Source organism: Myotis daubentonii, chromosome X (genome assembly GCF_963259705.1).
Source record: "Myotis daubentonii chromosome X, mMyoDau2.1, whole genome shotgun sequence".
Lineage (NCBI taxonomy): Eukaryota > Metazoa > Chordata > Mammalia > Chiroptera > Vespertilionidae > Myotis > Myotis daubentonii.
The window spans coordinates 127,154,355-127,168,386 of record NC_081861.1 but is presented as its reverse complement, the minus strand read 5'-3'; the positions used below and the strand labels follow the sequence as shown (position 1 = coordinate 127,168,386).

The window sequence follows — 14,032 nt, the reverse complement described above, 5'->3', positions numbered from 1 at the left end:
ACACAGAAGAATTGAATTAGGAAATTATTCCTTTGAAATTTATTAAATTTAAATCTTATTACAAATTCCTTGTTGCCTTTGAGAAAATAAAATTAAGCAGATTCTGATGAGAGGCCTTGGCTTGGTTGATAAGGTCAATAATTACAAACTATCTGGGGACATACCTGCACTAACCAGAGAGGTTAAAGTAGCACCCCACCCCCATTCTCTATCCTGTTGTAGACCTATATCTCCCAGCTTTATAGCCTCAGAAAACTCCCTCAAATGTTGTTAGCAATAGGCCTTTTTTGCTCATATATAATCACTCTACCAATATTACCTCACCACAACTTATTTAATGAAACATCTCAAGTTTAATAAAACTCCAGGTAAAATTAATTTACCACCAGAACTCTTTAAAGCCTCTTCTCATTGAAAGACCATAACCTATGTCAGATTATCTTCTTCACTCTAACTCCTCATACATATTACTCCCTTGACAGCATCCTTTAATTTCACAAAACTATAATCCTATTGATTTATTGTATATGTCCAAATCTCATCCAAAGATTCCTCTTAGTAAACTACATGCCTGGTCTCTTAGCCCAGATCTCATATGAGAATGAAGTTTAAGTCACAAACATTGACTACTTTACATTCTAGTTTCTTGAAGATACATTTTCCAATAACAATGTTAAATTGTTTGAGCCTTCGTATACTCTTCATTGGTTTTTGGCTCAGATAGCAACTAGCAGTGTCCAAAGTGCATGAGCTCACCCTAAGTCTCAATTCTAAGTGATGTTGCTAAATTTGTTTCTTAACCTCACAAGTATCAGGCTAAGCCAAGAACAGAATCCTAAGTCTGGAACCCAAAATAATATGGAATATTGAGAAATAGATCAGTGTTTCAATCCCTATTCTTTAAATGCAAATGGTTTTAGGTTAAGTAGATGCAAGCTTTCATGCCATAGGAAACAGGAGAGTAAGTTACTTTCTCATATATTATTTTATTATTGTAACTTTGGGGTGGCCTGAAGAGACAGTGGTTGTTGTATCTAACCACATCCAGGTAAAAAGGCTGAACATTAAAGAGAAATGTCTTTTCTAAGATTCTTCTCTAAGATGGCCAAGAATAATATTGTAGTTTTAGAACATGGGCTTTATGTCAGCTCTATGAACCTAGACACATTTCTGAACCTGTTTCTCATGAGTAAAAAGAGGATAATAATTCTTACTTCACCTGGCTATTTTAGAATTAAATCATACACTGTGTGTATAAAGTTTTTCCATAATGCTGGGCACATAGAAACTATTCTTAACACCATATAGAAAAAAAAAATTAGCCCTAGCTGGTTTTCTCAGTGGATAGAGTGTCAGCCTGTGGACTGAGGTGTCCCAGGTTTGATTCTGATCAAGGGCACATACCCGGGTTGCAGGCTCAATCCCCTCAGGGGGGCGGTGTATAGGAGGCAGCCTATTACTGATTCTCTCTCATCATTGATGTTTCTACCTCTCTCTCCCTCTCCCTTCCTCTCTGAAATCAATAAAAATATTTTTTTTAAAAAAAATTAATTTGTGTGCGTGGAAGGAAATTTACTTCTTGTGAGCAAATGAGGGTGCCTTCTAGGATTAAAATATGTCATCATTGGGTATTAATGAGAATATCAGTTTCGGTTCAGTCAGGGAAACAGAGGCACTAAGTGATATGGAATAAAGGACTAGTTATTAATCAATTGAGGTGCTAGTGAAGATTCCTCAGCAGAACTGGTGGTCATGAAGAAATTTTGTTGTGAAGCCAGAGAGAGCAAGACAAACTAGAACCATGAGCACAAACTGGGACCCTGCCTCCAACTTTAGTGACAAAGCAGGAGCCCTCCACCACAGAGATTCACAGGCTTCCTGTTTAGGACTTAGAAGAGCTGAAGAAGTTGCAGACCCTGCTATTGACCCATGCAAAAAAAAAAAAAAAAAGGCAAGAAAAGTGACAATATGTGTTAGCTGCAGCAGTGACTGACACCGTACACTGACTTTCAGAGCATAACACTGCTGCTTCACTTGTGTTCTCCAAAATTCACGCAAAGTTATGTTGTGGCCAACCCTAACTAGAACCATAAAGGAAAGTGAATTCGGAGAAACAGTTACAGCTTTGGTAAGTTGGCACAGTAGGAAATCACCACATTGAGGTTTCCCTTCTTGTGGGCACTACCAGATAAAATCTGCTTTAAAAATTATCTAGTGTTGGTTTATGAGGATAAGTGATAAAGTAAAAAATTATAAATTATAAATTTAGACTGGATTCAAGGTGAGCCTACCTGTAGGAAGTTATCACCCCTATAGCCTATTTATTTAATTTCCCAAAGCATATATTGGAAAATATATCTTCACATTTTATTTTATCTTCAATCAAGAGATTGACTAATATAAGTAATAATTAGGATAAAATGTATAATTTACCTAAGAGGTTTCTACTTAATAAAACACATTAGAAAAATATTTAAAGAATTTCTTTGCATACTCTGAGGAAGAATACCAGAAGACTATATGCCTAGACCATGTTACCTTAGCTAAATGCTGAATCTCCTTGACTTAGTTGCATTTTAGCATTGTCTTTAATTTTTATCAGACAGCTGCTACAAAAAACAACCATATGAAATCTACTTGTTTGCTATAAAAAATATTTTCGAATATATTTTATTTTCTACTCCCTTGTGCCCCCCATATATCCTATATAATAAAAGGGTAATGTGCAAATGGACCTTAATGGTGGAATGACTGGAAGCACCGGTCACTATGATGCACACTGACCACCAAGAGGCAGACACTCAACACAGGTTCTGTGCACTCCCACAGGAAGAGTTCCACTCAGCCACAAGCCAGGCCACAGTCAGACATCCCCCGAGGGCTCCCGGGCTGCCAGAGGGATGTCTAACTGCCAGCTTAGGCCCGATCCCCTGGGGAGTGGGCCTAAGCCAGCAGGTGGACATCAACCCGAGGGGACCTGGAATGCAAGAGGGCACAGGCCAGACTGAGGGCCCCCCCACCCCCCGCCGAGTGCATGAATTTTCGTGCACCAGGCCTCTAGTATTTTTTATAAAAGCTTTGGCTCCCTGTTATGACAATGTATATAAAATATCCGGTACAATGGCTGGCACTCTGGTAGTACACAAATATTCTTAGCATTCTTCCTACAACCATACTATGAAAATGTCCTCACCAGGGAGCTGAGAACAAGCCAAACCTAAACTAGGTGCATTTGAGGCAACCAGTTCTGGAGAAGTGGCAGCATACATCAGGCCTGCAGAAATCTCATTTTTCATAACTTAAAGTGCTTATTCTTGTGCAGTTTTCTCATGCCATCTAAAATGACAACATGATGATTTGATTTTTGCTGCAAACAGAATTTTTAAAAAATCCCATCAAGTTATTTTTCTATTAGATAAAATAAATTTTGCTCTTTTAGTTCTAAAATCATGCCCTACTAGATGGTTCAATGTAGAAGAGAAGGAAGAGTACGATTTATCTCTCAATTATTTTATTATAAAATGCATAAATGACTTTTGAAACTTTCTAAACTTAACTTTTAAATTTATCCAGTATTCTCTTTGAGATATTTTTCTGTTCAGAAAAAATATCTCCAGATCAACAAAACTACAGCAAAACTAACAGATGTAGAAATATTTGAAGTGGTTGTCTTAGATGACTATTTGTCTATTTTGTGTTTGTCTACTATATCGTAGCAAAAATCTCAGAATAAGAGCTTGATATAAACATACTCTTAGCCATAAAGGTATTTAGATAAAAGCTAGCATTCTTGGAATGAATTTCATTGACATGGCAAATATTCCATGATGAGAAAATATGTAAAATATATCACAGCAACAAACTTAAAAATAAAAGTAACTCCCCAAAAAAACCTGTTTTGTTTTGGATTCTTTTAAATAAAGCTATTAATTCAGTAGCCAGAAAAAATAAATAATTATGATTTAGTCATATGATTGCTGAGAAAATTAGCATGTAATATACAGTGACTCCATTTGAGATTCTTTGTTTTGTTTGTTTGTTTTTATTGTTTAAAGTATTCCATTTGAGATTCTTAGGTTTTGTTCTTTCTTAGATTCTTTTTATATAATTTGTTTCTCTGCTTTCTTTTACATATCATTTATTTTCTTGTCATTGAGTAGCCTTGCAGAGGCAAATCTGGTTCTTTCATTTTTTTTCTGGTCTTAAACGTTTTTTTGTCACAAATGATGGGCAAGCCTACACTGATTTCTCTGACACCCAGATGTCGACAGTTTGTCAAACAGAAGTGTCAGGAGCAAGGAACTGCCCTAGTTCTGCTTTTCATCTATTTGAACTGTCTGCCTCTATATGTAAATCTATATTAATTGCACACATTAATCAAGCACCTCAAAATAACTGTACCTCATATGGCTGGTGATAAGTTGTTCCCATTCCTGGAGGAGCTTAAACATATACTAACTCTGCCTTTCAATAAATAATTTAGCATTAAGTGTTAGATTAACACTGATTATGGGTATAAACATTAATAATTGGATGCACATTGGTAACTAGCCGTTTTCCCCTTCAATTTGAAGTCAGAATCATGTTCAGTTAATGCTCTAAGAGCATTTGGTCCAAACCCCTATTCTTGCAGATGAGGAAATTGAGGTCAAGAGTAGTTCAGTGACTTTACTACAGTCGTAGAGCTGGAATGTGGACTGGAATATAGAGAAATAGAAGTCAGGTACCTGATTCCTACTACAGTGTTGCTCCACGCTACTGTGTATTCCATTCTTGCTGAAATATAAACATTTGAAATGTATCACTCTAGCTGGTGTATTGAGAATAGACTGGAAGGGCAAGAGAAGCAGGGAGACAAGATAAGATCTGGTCAATTCAAGTGAGATATGATAGTGGCCTAGCTAAGAACTAAGTATAAAGTGGTGAGCTGAGCAAATGGTTTCTGCCTTTGTGGAAACTAATGCAGCAGTTAAAAACTACTTGAGAAAGTAAACCAAATAATTTAAGGCATTACATAATTATCAGGAGTGTATCAGGTGAAAAATTGCATAACGTGATGAATCAGCTACAAGAGATTTCTCTTGTGTAAAGAATTAGTGGAGAGGCAGCCTCGCCTTATTTGGATCACCGATTTCCTCATCAGTATTGACATAGGGTTTTTTAATTGCACTGAGTTCAATTAACACTGTCAATAGGTTTGGAATAAAATGTGATTGCAGCCCCATCCTTGCCTACCTTGACTGAGCCTTTTTACTTTCTTTACCTTGGTTTCTATCACATTTGCAAAATTAAAATGCTAACATGAACCTTCCTCGCATGAAGGTATTATGATTAATAGTTGCCCCAAAACCAGCAAATCTTTTTAGCCCACAGAGTAATATAACATTCTAATTAAAATAAAATTGAAAAAAGCATGAAAATTGAAAATTCTTAAGATGTTACTGGTTTCAATTATCTCCATTAATATAAAAGTGTTATCTTTAATATCTTTCTGTTTTATAAAATCCTTTCTTTCCACATAGCAATGTAGTTACATCATATGTCATGAGAGGGTTTGCATAAATAGATGTCTTCGTGTCAGAAGCAGTTTTTCTTTTTTCTCACATTGTTACTATGACTACAGATACTTCCTTGGGAGGCAGTATTACACAGAGTGGGTAGAAGAACAGGTTCTGTGATTGGCAAACCTGGATTTGAATTTTTACTCTGCCACTACCTGTGTGGTCATGAGCAAGTTGTTTATGCATTCTGTATCTCAGTTTTTTCTTCTTTAAACTGGGATTGATGATAACCACTTTAAGGATTTATTGTAAGGATTAAGATAAATAACTGATATAAAGTGCCTGATACTTTGCCTCAGCAAATTATAATTATTATGATTCAGGAATGACAGTACCTGTTTCCCAAGGATGGTGATTCGTGTTACCCTTCTTAACTACTCCCCACTAATCACTCCTATTCTTCCTACTTTACTACTTCATAAGAAAAATGGAATCACCTTATGGGATCTTGTGTAAGATTCAATCACCTCCTTCCTTCAGAATCTGATCTGCATGATATACTTTTTAAAAAATATATTTTTATTGATTTGAGAGAAGAAGGGAGATGGAGAGAGAGATAGAAACATCAATGATTAGAGAGAATCATTGATAGGCTGCCTCCTGCATGACCCACACTGGAGATCAGGCCTGCAACCTGTGACCTGACCAGGAATCAAACCGTGACCTTCTGGTTCATAGGTTGAAACTCAACCACTGAGCCATGCCGGCTGGGCATGAATGATATACTTTTGATGAAACATTGACTCTATCTAACCTAATGAGTATGACTGACCTTTGCTATATTCCCCTCAATTACTGCCTTTTTGTTCCTATTTGACTGCTAATTTATTAGCATGATAATTGTTTTTAAACACATGCTTATTTATTTTTTAATGTGTTTGCAGTCATTTTCAGTCAGTATAAAGTCAGGTTAACTTCACTGAGAGAATTCAGAGCAAGTTCACCCCACTGTACTGAAAGACCCAGTGCGAATACAGTGCCTCATCCTCATCCCCTGAACTCAGAGTTTCTCTCTCATGCAACACAATAGGCAAGGCCACCACCAACAGCAAGTTCAAGTCTATACTGCTGTTTCTTGTAAATGGAAGAGTTCTTGATTTAATATTTTACATTAAATATATTTAATATTCCCATTACTATCTTACCCTACTTGCTCATACTTAGACTTTTTTTCTGCTGATACACAATAATTAGAAAATAAGGGAAAATACCTTCCTTTGTGAAATATTTTAATCTTAAATATTTTAATCTTTTGTTTATTTATTAAAAAATTAAATATGTGGAAATAACTGTCATTTCTCCCAAGTGTTTCAAATTGCTAAGCACCCTCTTTTCTAATGCATAAGGAATAAGCGATTGGTTTGACTAGTTACTGAAGAAATCTTGAAACTTTGCAGAAAATTTCAGTAAGAGGAAGTTCTATATTGCAACAAGAGAGTATTTTGATTGCAAATTTTTCCATAAGTGTGGCAATTTGCAACTTGAGAAGAATTTAATAGTAGCTGAGCTTTCAAAATGAAACACAGAAACTGTCATTTTCTTCCACAATTAAAATAAGTGCTTCTGAAAGTTTCAGGATAAGAATGACCCAAATTACCCTCCCCCATACTTCCTCAACCAGAACAGAGGGGAATGGAGTTTGAACAGAACATCTGTGGACAAAATGAAAGACAAATGGTCTTTTCAGGCAAATGTCTGAAAAAGGGATCTTTTATAGCCAAACAGAATACTATTGCATGCATCGCCATGGTTAAGAAGAGGATCAACAATACTTTCATAATGGCTTTTTATTTTAGCATATTCTATTTTTATGGATAAAATTATGATTTCAACACATCTATTCATAATTCATCATATAATTATTTGCATAAATATCTTTTGACACATATTTAATGTACTTTAGCCAGCCACACCTTGAATTCAAATTTGAACTTAAGTGCACTAAGACAATTCTAGTGCAAGTAATATTAAGGGAGGTTGGATAAAAAGGAACTTTTAATTATCTACCAAAACAAATGACCTACTAAAAAAACAGAACTTTCAGTAACATTCTGTACATGGATTACTGGACAAAAGACACCTGGCTTGTTTGTTTTCTACTGAAGGATTTTTTTTTCAGGTTAAAACAATCAGCTAATTAAGACTACATCCTATGCTCTTTATTGATGGTTTACTTTTATTCATTCAACCAATATTTATTGAGCAGATCTACTCTGTGCTAGGCCCCATTTTAGGCAGAAGTTAAAATAATGCATGAAATAGTTAGAATTCCTCTTCTTTCATGCAGTTACATTTGGAAGAGGATCAATGAGAGTAAACATCCATCACTCAGTATGAATAATTCCTTTATTACGACTAGTAAAGACAACATATGATTATAAATTTGCACCTCAGGGACACTTAATCACACTGTTGCTGGAATGAGGAAACTTTCACTGTTAGGAGCTTATTTATATAGGTATGAATAGTGGACACTTTCTAATATAAGTTTGTAAGGAATCTTTTGAATAATGAGGCTATTTCAGGGGTCCCCATGATCACCCACATGTTTGATGATTTGCTAGAAAAACTCGTAATACTCAACAGAGAGTTCTACCCACAGTTAAGTTTTATTACAGTGACACAGCAAAGATATACAATCAGATCAGTAAGGGAAAAAGACACCATGACAAACAACTGGAGAAATTGATGTGCAGGCTTCCAATGGGTCTCTTCTCTTCTCTTCTCTTCTCTTCTCTTCTCTTCTCTTCTCTTCTCTTCTCTTCTCTTCTCTTCTCTTCTCTTCTCTTCTCTTCTCTTCTCTTCTCTTCTCTTCTCTCTCTCTCTCTCTCTCTCTCTCTCTCTCTCTCTCTCCCTCCCTCCCTCCCTCCCTCCCTCTCCAAAGCATACACAGTGCATTCTCCCTCAGCAACAAAAATGCAGCAGTCACATATGTCAACTTTCTCTGCCCAAGCATCCCCAGTAAAAAACCATCATCCAAGGATTTTCTTGGATTATTCACATAGAAACCCCTTGCCCAGAATGTGCTAAAATTAAAGGCCATTATAAAAATTCCAGACCCCCATAAGGAAAACAGGTGTTTAGTCCCTAGCTGGGCAAAACCGCCTTATCGCTTAGGGAAGCTTTATGTCAATACTAAAGGCCCAGTGCACGGATTCATGCACATTGAAAGGAAATTAATTAGAAGAAATATTGTAGAGGCCGGGGAGGGACCGCAGGAGATTGGCCGGCCAGGGAGAGACTGCGGAAGGGATCCAGGACATGTCAGGCCTGTCTCGCCCAGTCCCGATTGGCTGGACCCAGCAGCAAGCTAACCTACCAGTCAGTGCACCTGCCCCCTGGTAGTCAGTGTGGGTCATAGCAACTGGTCAAACGGTCCAACAAATGGTTAGACACTTAGCATAATAGGCTTTTATTATATAGGATAGAGAACTGTTTACTAGCCAACTTTCCAGATGAGAACTGTTTACCAGCCAACTTTCCAGATGTCAGCCAAGGGTTCACCTTGCAAGCAGGCCCTTGTAAGATAGTAGTTTCAGGCCTGCAATAGTAACTCTTTTCTGCACAAAGATCTATTTCCTTGACTATAGTTTTCATTGTTTTTCCTATTACTTTCAAAAGCATATAATTCAATTATATGATTTTAATTAACATAATTCAATTAGAACTTTCATTTTAGAAAATGTTACATCACTTAGAGAAATAATGAAATCTCTTTTAAGATAATTGCATTCTAATATTTATGATATTTACAAAAGATATCTAAGGCTTTGCTTCTTTGAATGATGGATAAATCTATATTTTGTGCCTAGTTCCTAGGTTTCAACAATATGTACACTGATTATACTCTGTAATAACAATTAGTATGAGAATATATTTATAAGGAAAGAAAAGAGAATCCTATTAAAAAGAAAACCTGGAGAGCATAAAATATGTTTTAGTGTAGAGTTTAAAGTAGACTTCCAGGTTTTAAAGAATAGCCTGCAAAATGCATAGGAGGTATATTATATAACTCAATTATTTCAAGCTGTCTGTTATCCATGTAGCTTCCTAAAAACAAACCACCCCCATCTTTGTCATTTTTAAAAGTAATGAACTGTAAAATCATAATGTTACTTGCAGAAACACAAAAGGAAAAAAAGAAACCCAATCAGTAATTTTACAGCCAAACAATTTAGGGAAAGTAACTATATGTAAATTAACTATACTTAAGCACACTAGCCTGAGTTATTATTTGAGTTATTATTTTGAAATAAAGTACACTCAAGAAAATCAGCACAGTTTAATGTGTTTTATCTTTTATGCTTTCTCTCCAAAGTTGTAAATTTCTTTAACCATGGGTCCTGCAAAGTTTTTCACACACACACGTGTGTGCACTCACACACATATTGCTTTGACACATGGGTGATTATTTATGGGTTACACTGTATGGCAGCAAATGATCTGATCCTTATCTTTAGGACTAGTATCCATTCATAATGTTATATTCAAGAAAATTAAGTTAACCACATACAAATGCAAGAAACCTATTATGAAAGTAGAGCATTACTCTGTTATTTTATGAGCAAAGATTCCAAATAAGAAAGTATATCACAGAATACAAATGTATTATATAAAACCAAGACTAGCGAATTTTATGTGAACAAACTTCAATTGCCTCAAAGAAATACCTTTGTAAAGAAAAAGAAGAACCCGCTACCTGAAATTCATTTGAAGGATTTTCTGTGAATTAAAATTACACATGAGATCTCTGTACTCTGTTAGCTAGCTAATCATATGAACATAATTAACCTTATTACACCAATAAACAATATAGCTTAGTAGACTGACTGGAACCAGTGATTTAGTTGAAGACTAGAGCAGTCAATGCAGTTGTGGGTTTTTCTATTAAGAAATTAAGCTGTTCTGGCATTTAGCATGGAGTAAACAGATAGACGGATTTTACTGAGATGGTTGTTTAGCCAGGCAAGGAATGCTGGGAGCATGATTCAAGGGAATTACTGTAGCGATGTCCTATGGAAACCAAGTGGAAGAAGACAAAGGCACAAAAGTGTGGTGATGTCAATGAATTGAATACCTCAAAGGAACATTTTCTAAAAATTGCTGAGTTGGGGTTATTAGACTGAAAAACAAATAATGGAGGTAGTGGTTCGAATATGCTTAAGATAACATACGGTCATGGCAGTGGATAGCCACCACTCCTTGGCTATCCACTGCCATGACCGTATGTTATCTTAAGCATATTTGATAAAATAAAGATCACTGGAGATGAGGGACTGAGGAGCCAAGGTGCTGGCATCCCCTACATGAAGATTAGTCACCGATAATAGTGAGAGAAGTAGGTGTGAGATGAAAATAATGATCCAAGTGCTGAAATATTTAGTGATCAAGGAGAGTACCTAGGAGCTCAGTAGTTGATGGTGGCGTGTGTAATAGAATAAACTTCTAAGGAACAAAAAATAATATTTGCTTACTTAATAAGATTTTTGTGAGAATCAAATGGGATATTGCCTGAGAAAGCACAATAAACCCTCTTAAGAGGTATAATGTAAGGCTGTGCACATATAAAGCCCTTAGTTTCACCACTGTTTTGTGCCCTGCGTTCTCCGCTACAAAATAAGGACAATGTTAATATCCCCTTCTGCTTTCCAGGAGATTAGAAAATTGAATGGCATGATATGCATGAATTTTTTTTTTGAGACTTTGGAAAAAGAAAGTGATTTCTCTGACCAGGTTTCAGTCAACATTCAGGTCCTGAGAGTTCTGCACACCACGATGGTGCTCCAGACAGCACCCTATCAGATAACATTCTTCCCTGTCTTTGATTTCAGACATTTCAGCAGTCCTCCCTGCAGCATAAATCAAAGAAGAAAAACAAAGGTAAGAAAAGGAAATGAAATGAAACATATACCTGCGTGGTTTGCACTGTGATGATACCCAGTGCACTTCACCCATCCTCTCTTGCCTGAGACCAGTGTGGTTTAGAAGAGCACAGCCCCTTAGCAAATGCTGCTGAGACCAGCTTCTCCTTCAGGTCAATTGTGATGCAAGGTGCCTTTTGCAAAGAATGGTCTCAACACGTTTTCATCCTGGGGTTACACACTTCTTTTTTGTTTTTAATTTTTAATTTATTTTTAATTGCATTTTACATACAGTATTATTTTGTATTAGTTTCACATGTACAGCATAGTGGTTAGACAATCATATACTTTTACAAAGTGGTCCCCCCAATATTTCAAGTTCCCATCTGGCACTGTACATAGTTGTTACAATATTACTGACTGTATTCCCTATGATGTACATTATATCCCCATGACTGTTTTGTGACTATCAATTTGTAGTTCTTAATCCCTTCATCTTTTTCACCCAGCCCCATAACCCCCTCCCCTGTGGCAACGTCAAAATGTTCTCTATATCTATGAGTCTGTTTCTATTTAGTTTCTTTATTCATCTTGCTCTTTGGATTTCACATAAACAGGTGTGGGCAAACATGGGTTTACAGTTGTGCATATGGAAAAAGACATGCGGGTCATTGTTATTATTATAATAGCTTTATTAACTCAAAAGAATGTCACAATGCAACTACAAACCTACTTTTGCCCACCCTGTAGATGAAATCATATGGTATGTCTCTTTCTCTGACTGACTTATTTCACTTAGCATAATACCCTATAGGTCCATTGATGCTGTTGCAAGGGTAAGCTTTTATTCTTTTTTATGGGCAAGTAATATTCCATTGTGTATATGTGCCACCACATTTTTATCCAGTCGTCTATTGATGGGCACTTGGTTGCTTCCATATATTAGCTATTTTAAATAACACTGTAATGAATACAGGGGTGCATATATCCTCTCAAATCAGTGTTTTGGATTTCTTTACATATATTCCCAGAAGTGCGATTTCTGGATCATAAAGCAGTTCCATTTTTTAATTTTTTAAACTTATTTTTATTGTTGAAAGTATTACAGATGTCCCCCATTTTCCCATGCCCTCCCTCCACCTGGCTCCTGCCCCACCCCAGGCCTTCACCACACTATTATCTGTGTCCATGGGCTATGCACATATGCATATAAGTTATTTGCTTAACCTCTTCCTGCCTCCTCTCCTTCCCTCTGAGACCTGTCAGTCTGTTCCATGCTTCAATGTATCTGGCTCTATTTTGTTTATCAGTTTATTTTGTTCATTAGATTCCATATTTAAGTGAGATCATATGATATTTCTCTTTCTCTGACTGGCTTATTTTGCTTAGTATAATACTTTCCAGGTTCATCCATGCTGTCTCAAAGGGTAAGAAATCCTTCTTTTTTACAGCTGCATAGTATTCCATTGTGTAAAGGTACCACAGCTTTTTTTATCCATTCATCTACTGATGGGCACTTGGGCAGTTTCCATATCTTAGCTATTGTAAATAATGCTGCTTTGAACATGGGAGTGTATATATTCTTTCTGATTGGTATTTTGGTATTCTTAGGATATATTCCCAGATGTGGGATCACTGGGTCAAATGGCAGTTCCATTTTTAATTTTTTGAAGAATCTCCATACCGCTTTCCACAGTCACTGCACCAGTCTGCAGTCCCACCAGCAGTGTACTAGTACTAGGGTTTCCTTTTCTCCACATCCTTTACTAGCACTTGGTGTCTGTTGATTACTTGATGGTAGCCATTCTGGCAGGTGTGAGGTGATATTTCATTGTGATTTTAATTTGCTTTTCTCTGATGATTAGTAAGGTTGAGTGTCTTTTTATATGTCTCTTGGCCATCTGTATGTCCTCTCTGGAGAAGTGTCTATTCAGATATTCTGCCCATTTTTTATTGGATTGCTAGGGTTTTTTTTTGGTGTTGAGTTGTATGAGTTCTTTATAAATTTTGAATATTCACTTATCAGATATATCATTGTCATATTTATTCTATCACTCAGGACATTGTCTTTTTGTTTTGTTGATGGCTTATTTTGTTGTGCAAAAGCTTCTTTAGTTATATATAGTCCAGTTTGTTTATTTTTTTTTTATTTTGTTAACCTTGCCTGGAGAGGTATACTGAAAAAAATATTGCTAAGGGAAAAATCAGAGAGTTCACTGGCTATGCTTTCATCTATGACTATTATGGTTGCAAGTCTTAAACTTAAGTTTTCAATCCATTTTGAGTTTATTCTTATATCTGGTGTAGGAAGGTGGTCTAGTTTCATTTTCCGCATGTATCTATTCAATTTTCCAAACATCATTTATTGATTACACTGTCTTTAGACCCCATTGTATGTTCTTGCCTCCTTTGTTATAGATTAACTGAACATGCAGGTGTGGGTTTATTTCTGGCTCTGTATTCTGTTTCATTGAACTACATATGTGTGTTGTATGCCGGTACCATGCTGTTTTCATTACTATAATCTTATAGTATAGTTTGATATCAGGTAGTGTGATACCTCCTCCTTTTTCTTTTTCAACATTGCTATTGCTATTGTTTTGTTGTTTC

The 14,032-nt window shown here is 36.1% G+C and overlaps 1 protein-coding gene across 5 annotated transcripts in view; it reads left to right on the top strand.

The window, feature by feature from the left end:
- Positions 1-14,032, top strand: part of CNKSR2 (connector enhancer of kinase suppressor of Ras 2) — a 253,732-nt gene that overhangs the window by 173,849 nt on the left and 65,851 nt on the right. For all 5 annotated transcript variants that reach the window (XM_059680455.1, XM_059680457.1, XM_059680456.1 and 2 more), the window contains one exon: positions 11,393-11,441. In XM_059680455.1, the coding sequence (XP_059536438.1) occupies positions 11,393-11,441 (49 nt within the window). The remainder of the gene's footprint in view (positions 1-11,392; positions 11,442-14,032) is intronic.